This window comes from Papilio xuthus, unplaced genomic scaffold (assembly GCF_000836235.2).
Source record: "Papilio xuthus unplaced genomic scaffold, Pxut_1.1 DF827777.1, whole genome shotgun sequence".
In the NCBI taxonomy this organism is placed as follows: Eukaryota; Metazoa; Arthropoda; class Insecta; order Lepidoptera; family Papilionidae; genus Papilio; species Papilio xuthus.
This window is the reverse complement of record NW_013530872.1, coordinates 2,302,610-2,316,653: the sequence shown is the minus strand read 5'-3', so window position 1 is coordinate 2,316,653 and position 14,044 is coordinate 2,302,610. Positions and strand designations below refer to the sequence as shown.

At 36.2% G+C, this 14,044-nt stretch overlaps 2 protein-coding genes across 5 annotated transcripts; one reads left to right on the top strand and one right to left on the bottom strand.

Annotated features, from left to right (window-relative positions):
* Positions 1–2,934: 2,934 nt before the first annotated feature.
* Positions 2,935–6,904, bottom strand: Hem (Nck associated protein 1 Hem). 4 transcript variants are annotated; one of them, XM_013309547.1, is made up of 2 exons: positions 6,707–6,904; positions 2,935–6,403 (listed from the first exon to the last, which is right to left on the bottom strand). In XM_013309547.1, the coding sequence occupies exon 2, from the start codon at positions 6,400–6,402 to the stop codon at positions 3,028–3,030; it is 3,375 nt and encodes a 1,124-aa protein (XP_013165001.1). In that variant the 5' UTR covers position 6,403; positions 6,707–6,904; the 3' UTR covers positions 2,935–3,027. The 4 variants fall into 4 exon arrangements, with proteins under 4 accessions (XP_013165001.1, XP_013165002.1, XP_013165004.1 ...); XM_013309548.1 differs by having other exon boundaries at positions 6,844–6,904; XM_013309550.1 differs by having other exon boundaries at positions 6,864–6,882.
* A 242-nt stretch (positions 6,905–7,146) lies between these two features.
* Cdc5 (cell division cycle protein 21) lies at positions 7,147–13,653 on the top strand. Its single transcript, XM_013309401.1, has 16 exons — positions 7,147–7,343; positions 7,442–7,707; positions 7,819–7,949; positions 8,168–8,327; positions 8,715–8,883; positions 9,178–9,312; positions 9,468–9,619; positions 9,845–10,003; positions 10,072–10,150; positions 10,236–10,328; positions 10,624–10,804; positions 10,999–11,193; positions 11,492–11,697; positions 11,970–12,132; positions 12,335–12,474; positions 12,819–13,653. The coding sequence occupies exons 1-16, from the start codon at positions 7,299–7,301 to the stop codon at positions 12,957–12,959; spliced, it is 2,415 nt and encodes an 804-aa protein (XP_013164855.1). The 5' UTR covers positions 7,147–7,298; the 3' UTR covers positions 12,960–13,653.
* The last annotated feature ends 391 nt before the right edge of the window (positions 13,654–14,044 follow it).

Genomic DNA, 14,044 nt, shown 5'->3' with positions numbered 1-14,044 from the left:
CGTAGGAATCATCGGTTTATTTGAGATTTTTAAAAAGTATCTTCGGTTAGACAAATGACTCGGAGATAGGTTCACAACCTGTCACGTTGAACCACAAGCTGTCATGGATGTGGGTACAGACGATTTTATCTGTCACTTCAACTTCATGCCCACTTCGTAAGAGTTTTAAATTTCAATTATTATCTGAGTTTAAACATTCTCAACAAAATGATTATTTTTATAAAACCGGAATAATGTGATTGTATTATTTTCAACGGGTGACACTAAAGTACTACAAAACGACACATTTATGTATATTTTTGTATATAAATGAAGGAGATTATACAAAGGCTTGTAAAAATATCAGTCGAGTATTCATTATAAGGAAAAGTTCGATTTGAATCTCTGTAAGTGTAATTTTTATATAAAGTTATTTTTAATATATTTAATGTAAATGTAAGTGGAGAGTTGTGGTGCCATGAAAACAATTTGATTCTGTATCCTTCGTAACTCAATTATTTTACTCGACTATCATTCCTATAGCATGTTAACTCGAAAACTCACTGCCAGGGAGGAATCAGCTTTGGGACTTTCGCTATTTTTTTTATTAAAACGTATTATTTTATCGTATTAATACATATTAGGATAATTGTAATTATAATCAATGAAGGACTCAAAACGTTTCTCCCTTAGATTGGCGGACAATGTTAGTCTTCCTATGGCAAAATTATTATTAAAATTTGTACTCGTTTAATTTAATTTGTAGTTGTAATGTAGAAATTGAACAGTATTGCCAAATGATCAAAATGTTATTAGACTGAGAATTCTGTCTCAATGAGAGATGTTTGCATTTTTGTTTGAGAGAGGACACGCATCAAAATTTATTAAAATATTATTTATCGATATAATTTAGATTCCCTGAACTCACAAAATGTTTCAACAAAATTTATATTTTATTTATTTCTTATATTTTCCCAATATTGTGTCAAAATTACATTTTTTGTTGTGGTTTTTAGGTTATAATGTCAACTCTTATGTTATGGCGGCAAATTTACGTCATAACGGTTTCACGTTGTGACGCGATTTTGTGTTGAACTGTTTTGATGTGTGTCATCTCTAATTGATTAGCGCGTTGCGCGTCGCGGTGGCTCAAATTATTATTATAAAAATTTAATTTCGGTGCATACAAAATTGCATATCACATTCGTTTTACTTTAAATGTCCGAAGTAATTACTAATTAACGAAAACCGTTGTACATTTCAGTTCAATTGATCTCTAGTAGATAATATTATTTTTAATTTCAAATGATTTATTATATTATCCCGTTTGTTCTAACATGAGATTTAGTGGTCACAAAAAAGGTGCTTATTTGGCAATAAATAGAGACGCGTAAAATATAAAAATGTACACGACAAGGTATTTGCAAACAGATCATTTTTATTGTCACAATGTTATGGATAGTTTTTCCTTGTGTAATTTTTTTTGTAAACCATTGATTTAATTATTTAAACGTTATTAAATATAGGTACGAAAAATCTATACTACTTTGAATATTGTTTAGTTGATATAAATCTCATGTTAGAGCGAACAGGTCGTGCGTAGAATAACTCCGTCGTGCAAGCCAAAGAGCATGATGTATTTTTTTGATTTTTTTCTATACATTAATATTAAGGTACAGTCTTAGTATACCAATATTGCCATTTAATTAGTGAATGTCGACGACACACGCAATGTTCAGTAAGTGTATAAAAGTTGTATATTTGTATGTAAGCGAGAAGTGATGTTTCCGACGTAGCGTGACTCGACCAAACGTTAAGATGGCTTATATTTTGTCCATCAAGTAGTACTCAATGGCATTATTTCTCCTAATCGTAAGCTAGACTACAGTTATAGATTATTTAATTGACAATGTGAATATTTTTAATTAACAAGATGAATGTTACAACATGTGATTTCAAAATAACAAAAAAATACAATAAATTTTACATGATAATATGTTGGATTTTATTTTTTCCAAGTTGTCACGATCAGGACTGATCAGGAAGCGTCCGCGCTGATAGCAACAAGTTATTCTATGACCAGAGTTACTCTGTTGTATTCGTACCAATCTCTACAGGAAAAGATTCTCACTCAGTAGAATCGAGAAATGTTTTAGCATCTCGTCAAATAGATTATCTCTAGGTTTGTCCCAGGTGTGAGTTTTGATGAGGGTCATAACCATTATGTAGCCACAAAGCTCTCTACTAATGTCCGGGATGACTTCACCGGATTAAGAGCGATTTCATGTTATCTATGTGCTTCTGCGTTCTAATCATTTGGGATGTTGAATAAAACTATGTGTTATGACGTAATATTTATTTAATATAGATAAAGGTACAATATTTGGGTGACCTATAAATAAAAAATATACAAAAAATTGTAACAAAAACATTTTCGAGTCCTATACGACTTCTAGCAAAAATGAACATAAAATAAACAAAAAATACTAGGGAAGATTTAACACGGATTTATTTAGTCATGACGTCAATAATTTCTCTAAAATTGCCAGTTTACTTGCATAAAACTTAACATGTCTTAAATTGCATTAGAAATCGGATACTGTGAAATATAACTTATCCAATTGTCTACGCTCTAATTAATATGTTATTAAATATCTAATAGCCTTAATATTAATACGTAAATTATTAATTGAAATCTAACGCAATTATACTTAAAAGCCTATAAAATAAAATGCGGATGAAACATGTTCGAACTCTAACGTAGATGTAATCTAAATACTTGCATACTAATTCTATGACAATACACATTGATATCAATTAAATAGCCGTGATAAAAATAAAACACGCCGTGTGAGGAATTTTCAAACAGTCTCATTAAACCTAATGTTCTCTTTCTATGGAATCAAACGTCTGGTTACTAATTCTTACTTAATAAACTCATTGTCATCCTATTTCTATTGGAAATAATAATGGAAAATTATCGTGAATACCTACATAATACTTTATCTAAACTCCTCAAACATTGTCTTTCTTTAGTCGACATTAAAATTACGAATGCAATAACATTTGTTCTTGCTTATAAACTTCATGATAAGCATTACGTATTAACACATACGGGAAACAGGATTCGAGTAAATCCATTGTGAGGAATGGCGATTCTTGAACAATTAGGTCTAACAATAAATAGACCGACTCCCGGTTTCTTATTGCTTCCTTTTCGGTCTCCTGTCCGAGGCGAAGTAAAGACGAGGACGCGAGAGCTAAGAATTCCTTCATTCTATCTTCTATGTCGCCTTGTCCGCAAATTGTGAAAAGCGCGCCGAAAATGTGGTTAATAGCCGGTGCCATACAATGAATATTGTTTGCGTGCCCTTCCAATGAAGGTCGGTAAAAGGAGCCTTCGCTGCGAGCTAGTCTCGGAAGAGAGACCGCAACAAACACCATCAACAAACAAACTACCAAATGCTCCTCATCCTCTAGTTCGGCTTTGTGCTGCCTCAATGCCGAAGCTAGAGTAGGGTCCACCTTACAAGGCAGGCCCGCCGCAGAACACATCTCTGATATAACTCTTGGGTCACCGCTCGGCAGTTGCTGCTGGAAATCTTTAATCGAGCTAATTAAGAACGGTATTCGCCGCTCCAGTACATCGAGTAATGACTCTTGAGCAATTTGACGGAAGCTCAGAATAACACCAATTATCGTCATCCTTTGTAACACATTGTCCACATGTTGCAGCCTCTTAAATTGTTCCCTCATTATTTCGGGTTTATCAAAGTTTGTTCTAAGCATTTGGAGAACTTCTTTGTTTTGTACAACCAATTTCTTTAACTCTTGAACTTGACTTGCAATGTGCCACATCAGTGTTTCACTCAACAACTTCATGCCATAAGGCCCAATAAGCTCAGCTAAAGATCTTAGCTCATTAATATCGGAATATTCTTCAGCATTGAAAGGTATGGCACCTTCAGCTGAAAGGCTGACAAATGCTTTCTGATTCATTGAAAAGCAAATACTTCCAGCGCTCACTCTTCTTAGTAAAATTTCAGAGTACCACTGAGTGTACAATGATGCTATAGTTTTTTCTCCATGGCTGTCCATATTCTGAGTTTGTTGTAAAAGACAATTATTAAAAACTCTTGTGATATCAATGTGTACGTAATTTTCAACAGTTTGTAGCACATTCATGTATGCTCTTACACTCACTAGCAACTCTGAAGGTTTGGCTATTTCACTTGTATCTTGATTGAACATTACCATTCCTACTAAAGCTTTGGAGAATCTGGTCTCCAAATGTTGATGTAAATATTCTCGAGGTGCAAATGTGTACTCCCAAACATTTACTTTTGAACAATAATTAATGGCAAAGCAAAGCTCAGTCAAAGCCATGTGCAATTTATCCATTGTAGTCAATTCTTCTCTAGTCTTCCTGTAACTTTCTGCACCCGGTTTCACTATTTCAATTGGATTCTTTTTGTTCTTATCCTTTTTCTTCCTATTTGCCAACTGGGCAATAGTTTGTGCGCAATGTTTTGGAAGCAACTTATCACTCATTGTGCATTGTTCATCACAGATTGTTGTTATTATGTTCTTGGCTTCTTTTGCCATTTCATCTAAGAAAATGTTGACAACAGAAAGACTTCGTTCTCTGATGTGATGCCTTTCTTCGGGGCATAATTCATGAGTGCAGTTTTGAAAGTGACTGCAAATCAGTGGGAAAGCAATTATGTATCGATTTTGAGCTGGAAACTCTAAACACATATGAAATTGACTTTCAAATATCTTACTATAAAAACAAAACAGAGACAAATCTGAAGTCTCAACCATAATCTCGTCTAAATTGTCGACCATCTTTGTATGAAAAACCATTTTGTCAATAAATTGTGCTAATTCTCTTTGGTCCACAAGATTAAGCGGAGTTTTAGCAACTGAAGTGTATGCTTGTAATCTAAACCAGTCAAGACGGAATGCACGGAAATCAAAGAGCTCATTGTCTTCAACTTGCTTTACACTCAAAGATGCTGCAGTGTTGCAGAGAGAAGAAAGAATAACACTCTCATCTTCTGGACAGACTTGCAAATTTTGCATCATTAGATTGAGAGCCACAGCATCAAAACCTGACAGATACTGTACATAATACCTTTGCATGACCTGACTGTACTTGCGTACCAGTGCTCTTAGCTCCTCCATGTGGAAGAGGAGCTCTGGAAGCTGACGGTCCACCAAATCTTCCGTAGCTTTGCCTTTGACTTTTTGGGGAGGATTATCATTGTGGCGCAATAGCCAAAATACTTCATCTCTTGCATAGCAGAGGCCAATGAAAATAAGCAAAGCTTTAGGGCCTAGAAGGCCAGGTTGGTCAGTCAAGATAAGACCTAACTCTTTCAGTGCAGTTCTCAAAAACTTTCGCCTCTCTCTGTGTTTATAACCTGCCCTTTGTACAGCATGGTGATAGCAATCTTTTACCTCTGAAATTCTCTTACCATATCCCTTTATGCCGTCAAAAAAGTTCTGAATGTATGAATGGATATAAATTACCTCATCTCTAAAGAGTGCCAAAACCCAACCAGATTCTAAAGCACTCACCCACATTTTGTTAGCATGCTCCTGTTGTAGCATATGATGACAGATTGCAAAGCCAAATATGACCCATCTCTCCAAAGATTCTAACGAAAGATATTCACATGACATTGTGTTTGTTTCAGATGGCTTCAGAAGTAAAGTTGGATTGCTTACAAGGCTTAATTTTTGCTCAGATCGCCAATGTTCCGCTGTTAAATTTCTAGCTGGATACACATGCCATAGAGAATTCAAAGCATTCAACAATACTTTTTGATGTGGCATAAATTCCTCTGAAAGTTTTTTCAAAGGTGCATCATAGTCCACAATTAATTGGCCAAGACGTGGAAAGCTTTGATCAATTTGGTTATGAACCATTTCATGAGCAGCATTGAAAAGGCCCAAAACTGCTTTCCGATCTTCAACTCTTGACAGTAAAACCATCAATGAAATGTAAGTTGTTACCAGGTCTAGATAGTTCTTTGTTAATTCAAAGTTTAGAGTCAGATCTAATGTAACTTGGCAAGCATCCATTATATTTAAAAGCTCACACACATTGTCTTTAAAATCTAGTAAATCAACAAATGTGTAGTAATACAATGAAAGAGATTTAATAATTTCATTCCTTATGTTGGATATAGCTTGTAATCCCTTCACATCAATATTGGGGAATCTTCTTACAATGTGTTTAATGGAAGACTCTAATGTCTTATCAGAAAGAAAAGCTGGTTTTGATTTAGCATCTCCACATGCTTTTTTAATATTATAAATTCTTGTTAGCATTCCAATACCACGATCATTTAGGATAATGAGTTTTTCAGCCAGCTTTTGCTGGCCGATGTTCAGGGATCTTGACATAGTAGACATTCTGCAACAAATAATGAATTTTGTTAATTGCCTGGATAACGTTAGTAAATAATTCGCGAGTTATTTATGTTTATAAAGGCCCTTGATGAACGCTTTTCGCTATTGGATAAACGGATGTTAAGTACGAGTAGCACACAACGATAATTATTTCCGACGATGAACATTATGATTCATTGAGCAGTGTAGTAAGACTACCTTACTATTGAATATTCAGTTTTACAGTGTTTTGCTACTACTTATAGTAAATCAAAAGAAATCATAAAGTAATATGAACAATGTTGCCGATGTAATATTTGACTCATACCTGTTTGGACACGGTTTAGACTGCAAATCTCACAAGGGAAACATGATATTGAACTTTTTACAGCCTCATATTTAAACCCATTAACTAAACTCGCTTAAAAAAACACACGACACTAGTAAATCAGGAAAAGGGAGTGCCTTATTTATCGAACGCGTACTTAGCAATCCTCCTCTTCGTTTATTGGCATTTGGCATTGGCATTTTCGTATTTGACATTTACACACTCGTTGACACTCATTCATACCAACCACAACCACCATCATCTCATAATCATCTCCATTTCCGTAAACAGAAACGTAAATACATATTTTTAAATTTACATGTATACATTTTAATAATAAAAATGATAAGTATCATTTACAGAGAAAGTTTTAAAATTGTTAAAGTTCTTCACAGTTCTTAAAGATACTATGTTTTACTCTATGTCTCCGTAAACACAATTCGACAAAACTCAATTTTACGTCAATTTTTTGGTTAAAAGTTATAAAGTTATTGATTAAATGTAAGTTTATACTAAAACTTCCTTTATATTAAGTAAATCTTTAAATAACTTTAAATTTGTATCTAAAAAGACGCAGTAAAAACAATTCACGATGCCGCGGATTATGATAAAAGGCGGTGTTTGGCGTAACACAGAGGTTTGTTAGCTAAATTTCTATTCTTTTCTGATCAAATTTTAAGTTTCCTATTTAAAACTAGTTCCTGAAGAGTCTTTATTCACAAACTTGGTTTTTAGGATGAAATTCTCAAGGCGGCTGTTATGAAATATGGAAAAAATCAATGGTCTCGAATAGCTTCCTTGTTGCATAGAAAATCGGCCAAACAATGCAAAGCTCGGTGGTACGAATGGTTAGATCCAAGTATAAAAAAGACAGAATGGTCAAGGGAAGAAGACGAAAAGCTTCTGCATTTGGCAAAGTTGATGCCAACTCAGTGGAGAACTATAGCACCTATTATTGGACGTACTGCTGCACAATGTTTGGAGAGATACGAATACTTACTGTAAGTGTACTCAATAATATAACTCAACATTCATTAAAAATTATAATGATCATTTTCAATCAAACTTCTTCTGAATACAATGTTTGAATATGTTATTTAATTATTTTTTAGAGACCAAGCACAGAAGAAAGAAGAAGGAGAGGACATGGGGGATGATCCACGAAAGTTGAAGCCTGGAGAAATTGATCCTAATCCTGAAACTAAACCAGCCAGACCTGACCCCAAGGATATGGATGAAGATGGTTATTTTTAAATTCTATAAACATGCAGTATATAAGTAAAGTGCATGTCTGCTGATTGTATCAACATGAATTGATCTAAATAAAATTGAGACTTAATCTTTAAAAAAAAACTGTTACGCCACCTAATATTATTTTTAAGCTAAGCTTTTTTAATTAATAATTTTAACTGGTGTATACTATAAATATAAATTTTATATTAATTAATGATAATGTTTTAGAGCTTGAAATGCTGTCAGAAGCTCGTGCACGTTTGGCTAACACACAAGGTAAGAAGGCCAAGAGGAAGGCTCGAGAGAAGCAGTTAGAAGAAGCAAGAAGACTTGCCGCACTGCAGAAGAGGAGAGAGCTCAGTGCTGCTGGTATCTCAGTGCCAATGAGGTAAGCCATTAAAAGCTATTTTTATATTTGTGTAAACCTGGCTGTGTTCAACCATTATACCTATGGTAGTCATGGCAACAGCCAATAGCCTAAGGTTAAGGGAATGGATTACCGATAACATGGTCGGGTGTTTGAATCCTGCCATTTAACTATTGTCATACACCATGTCTTAGAATTCATAGAGTTCAATTGGAATGGTACAAGATATATTAGTAAATTAAAAAAAAACTGCTCATATTTAAAAAAACGTTGTGCTTATTATTTCTTTCAATTACTATCAATGTACTTATCTCACATATAGGGTTGCCTCAACAGGCTTTTGTTCTCCTACAAAAATATTTAGATTTTATGAATTCTCTATGTAATGTAAATTAATATGTTAAATAGACGTAAGAAGAAGCGTGGAGTGAATTACAATTCAGAGATACCATTTGAGAAGAAACCTGCTGCGGGTTTCTATGATACATCCACTGAGGAGGTGGATCCCATGGCGCCGGACTTCTCTCGACTACGGCAACAGCATCTAGACGGGGAGTTACATTCAGAGAAGGAAGAGGTAATATCTTTGTTATATTAATATACTGAATATTTTTAATTTAATTATTTTTGTATATTTCATTTTTGTTTGAATTAGCAAAGAGTATTTATTGTACTATAATTTTGCTGTTTATAAATCTATTTCTTAACAGATTTTAAGTGGATTTTTTTCATAAATATTACTATTGAATGTTTTAAAAAAAAGTAATCTAATGTATGAGTGCAAAATGTAAAAAACATTGAATAGATAAATAATTCTTTAGTAATTATTGCGGTCTAAAATAATAATATTGATATTGTTTTTGTTTTACAGAAAGACCGTCGTAAGGACAAACAGAAGTTGAAGCAGCGCAAAGAGAACGACGTGCCGCAAGCCATGCTGCAAGGAGACCAGCCTGCACGCAAACGCAGCAAGCTGGTGCTGCCCGAGCCACAGGTTTCTGACCAGGTAACGGCCATAATAAAAACCCATTGAATAATAGATATAATAAAAAGTTGGTGATATTCTGCTACTTTATAATAAGGAAAAGAAGAAGAAATACGAGATTGGGACAGTAAATGTATTCAAAGACATCACATTAATCAAGTATTAATGTATTGCAGGAGCTGCAGCAAGTTGTGAAGCTGGGGCGTGCGTCGGAGGCGGCGCGTGAGTCCGCGGGGGCGGCGGGCGCGCCCACTGACGCCCTGCTCGCTGCATACGCCCTCACGCCCTCGCCAGCAACAGCATTGCGCACGCCCGCCAACCAGGATCGGTAACCGTCTTATTCTAATATATATGTCTATATTTTTTATTATAAATTACTTTAATATTAAATATTATAATGACTTTTTTGTAGGCACAAGATCAAGATTTAGCATAATTTAATTAATCATCATCTTCACATATGTGTTAGTTGTAGCTTCATATATTGTTCTAAATTCTAGCATCGTTTCAGTAACGTTTAGCTTGACTAATGATTATATTGTATGTTGCATAGAATCCTAATGGAGGCGCAGAACGTGATGGCGCTGACGCACGTTGACACGCCGTTAAAGGGCGGACTGAACACGCCGCTGCACGCACCTGACTTCTCCGGTGCGTTGCCGCAGCCGCACGCACAGGCCACGCCCAACACGCTCCTCGTCACGCCCTTCAGGTACATTCACGTCTTTAACATACAGATAGCTATAGATGCAGAAGATGAAACGATTGAATTGTTTCCAGATCGTCCCGTACTGAAGTTTCCACTCCGGGTAGCTTTAACACACCCGGTCAAGGACAGACAGGACAACCTGGAGTAACTGTGAGTAATCTTATATATTTTGAATGAGATGATTGAAGAAAAACTAAAAAGGATTTATGTTTGATTCGAAATGTTATGTTTTCAGACTCCAGCGCTAAGAGATAAGTTGAGCATCAACCCTGAAGACCGCATCGGTACTGGTGATACACCGCAAATGGCAAACCAAATACAAAAACAGGTAAGTAAAAACGCTGCTTAGTAATTTAGTTTTGGTAAACCAAATAAATATTAATTAAAATTAGCTAAATCTATAAAACTTTGGATTTGAATTTCATATTAGCACAATTATCGTAAAACTATGCGGCTGTCCAACTGTTGTATGGTTAAGCTAGAAAGGAATCGATGAAACTCTTAGAAAAGCCGTGTAAAAATTCAGGAATTCTTCTTCTTCTAGTGCCTCTTCAGTCTTGAAGGTTGAAGTTGACCTAGGAATTATTCATATAAGTGGTATTAAAATGTAGTAATATATGCAGTTGAAGGCGTCAGTACGGAATGCGCTGCAGTCTCTGCCGGCGCCTCGCAATGATTACGAGATCGTGGTGCCGGAGGAGGCGGCCGAGCCCGCGCAGCAAGCGCATCCGGAGCACCCCGGTCTCGCACTGGAGGACCAGGCTGATGCTGACGCCAGGGCACTTAGGGAACAGGAGGAGAAACGTACGAATACATATTATAAGTTTATTAAAAAAAATCTGGCAACTGTAACAAAACAGGAAGCTAAAATTAGAAAATTTGCTGTTTAGTTTTTTTTTGGTTACCTTTAGTCTTTAAGTGAGAAGGAAAGAGAAAGAAGAGAATGAGTAAATGCACTGTTTCAAATATACGGTGTTGTATTGTGCGGTGTGCGGCAGGTGCGGCGGCGCTGGCGTTGCGGTCTGCGGCGGTGCAGCGCGGCTGTGTGCGGCCGGGCGAGGTGAACGCGGCGGTGCTGCGCGGCGCGGCGGCGGGCGGCGGTCAGCTCAGCTCGCTGCAGCACGCCGAGGAGCTGCTCAAGGCTGAGATGCTCACCATGCTGCACTACGACGCTCTGCATGACCCTCCGCCAAGTATACCGCATTACAATACACATCCTTTTTTTCATATTACTAAACTTGCAAATTCGAAAATATTACTGACGAAACACTTTCTTACCTAGCTATATAACATTACTTACCTTAATTTTACTATATCAATTCGTTTTGTCTCAAAAATATCTCAAAATAACTGTATTAGCAATAACGTAATGGCCGTCATTTTTTAAATTTGGCTTTCCCCTGGTTACTTATTTCGGTGTTCGACCGAAAGGAGGTTAAGGGGCCGTTCCACTAACAGTGACGTCATAAGTAATCAAAGTATTGTTTGCAGGTGTAGACAAGAAGCGCGTGGTGCAAGCGCAGGCGTCGCACCTGGCGTACCTGGAGCAGCATCCGTACGAGGAGTTCAGTGCGGGGGAGCTGGACGCGGCGCGCGCGCTGCTGCGCCAGGAGATGGAGGTGGTGCGCCAGGGTATGGGACACGGAGATCTCGGCATTGACGCCTACACACAGGTCTGGGAGGAGTGTCTCGCACAGGTAACTAACATTACTATATTACTTTGTACCGATTTCGCGTTTGAAAACAGACATGGCGCTACGGGTGAAAATAGGATTTAATAATCGCAGTTATTTTGTTATTTTACTGGTTACAAATTAAAATTTGTTCGTCAGAGAGAGAGAGAGGAAAGCATTACTTGAGAGACAGAAGCAAAAACTGTTTTTTTAGAAGAGTGAAAAGTTAAAAATATTTGTAAATGATTAGGTATATTTTTAACACACGCAATTTTAACAATTTCTAAATTTTTCAGGTACTCTTCCTACCCGGCCAGAACAGGTACACACGTGCCAGTCTAGCCAGTAAGAAAGATAGGCTGGAATCAGCTGAAAAAAGACTGGAACAGAACAGAAATCACATGGCAAAGGAGGCGAAGAAATGTTCCAAAATGGAGAAAAAGCTACGAGTATTGACAGGTAACGGTTACTTTATATTACTGTTAAAAAAGTTACGTATAATGTATTTCGGGAAATGTAAACTGTCCTAAAGAATGTTTTCTTCTTTAAGAAAACAGCGACAATTTTTTTTTTCATTATACAAATTGCTGAAGTCGAATCCGTTACAATGTTTTTATACTGATTTCTTCAGCGGAATCGGTTACTAGTTTATTATTTGCAGGTGGATACCAGAGCCGTGCGGCCTCGCTCATCAAGCAGTTCGGTGAGCTGCAGGAGCAGATCGAGCAGGCCAACCTCGAGCTCTCCACCTTCCGCTTCCTCGCTGAGCAGGAGAAGGCTGCCATACCCAGGAGGATAGAGGTAACTATTTACCATTGGTCGCTAGTTACTCGAAATTTTGTCATCTTACTTATAAAAGCAAAAAGATGGATGGATGGATGTTTGTTAGAAGGTATCTCCGGAACGGCTAAACGGATCTGCATGTAATTTGGCACATATGTACAATATAGTCTAGAAGAAAATAGTCTACATATCATTTTATAAATTTGCACAGGGCGACAGCTTGGCGTAAAAAAAAGGTTTATGCACTTTTTTCCACAATAAATTTAAGCGTGTCAAATTTCATATAGATCCAATGGCATAAAATTATAATATTTGCTCGATTTGCTTAAAAAATGTTAATTAAAATGTTATCTTGTTTACAGTCACTAACTGAGGACGTGAACCGGCAAACGGACCGCGAGAAACAACTGCAGAAGAGATACGCGGAACTCCAGGCAGAACTAGAAGACATTCACAAAGGCAAACAGATAGTAGAGACTGAACCTAAGCCTATTGAAGAATAGTAGTATAAAATTATTTCTAATTATATCCATCTCTGCCTACCCCTTCGGGTTACCCGCTCTATTATTACCGTAGGTTTCCACTGGAGAATAATCTGCACATAGACATTGTTTTTTCATTAAAAATGAGGTTAACTATGTTTTGGTGCAGGTATCTTGCCAGTGGAAACCCACGGTTATTTTTATTGTATAGAAGTTTTTCAATATCTTAGTATTTGTTAATAAACGATTTACGATGATTATATTGTATTTTAAATAGCTTACTGATAATTTCTTGCTAAGTTATCAACAGTACACAAAAATTAGAGTAAGAAAATAAATAATAAAATTCCTTTTTTTCTTATCAACTCAAAATCTATCTAGATTGATTCAACCCTAACTTTTAGCCTTACTCTGTTGACTGCCTAATTAAGTAGAATTTTGCCTAACGGGGTTGATTTCTAGCCTAATTAGGTTGAATTTAGCCTAATTAGGTTGAATTTAGCCTAACTAGGTTAGAGAGTTAACGTTAAATAATTGTAAGAAAGTACATTGGATTTTTAATGAATGTAACATGAATTTTGCGCAACAAAAATAAACGAAAGCAATATAATAAATGCGATATTTATAATAAAGGTGCGTGTTTTTTAGAATTTCTGTATACTTCAAAAGTTCGCTGGCTTTGTGACTTTATATAATATATAAGATAAATAAAAGACAGTAATAACTTGTTTTATTTTTTATATTTCTTACATGATTTAAAAGGATATTTTCTAGAAAACAATGTGGCTATTTATATAAGTCTATGTTTACTGAGCGGGAAACTGCGTGCGACTCATTTTGCATAACAGCGGTGAGCGCGCCAGTGGAAATAGAAAATGAGACTCTGGTGAGTGAAAATGTTGCACCAGCTACCCGCATATTGGAAATTGGGTTAAACCTACATGTTTCACATTCAATAAGCAATAATTCACTAACCGTGGATTTCCGAGACCAAAATCTCCAAAACATATTGTTATCTCTGTTTCGTCAAAGATGAAAGACAGGGATGGCGATATGTATAGAGATTTTGGTCTACACAATAAAATGCAATCTTTATCCATATCTCA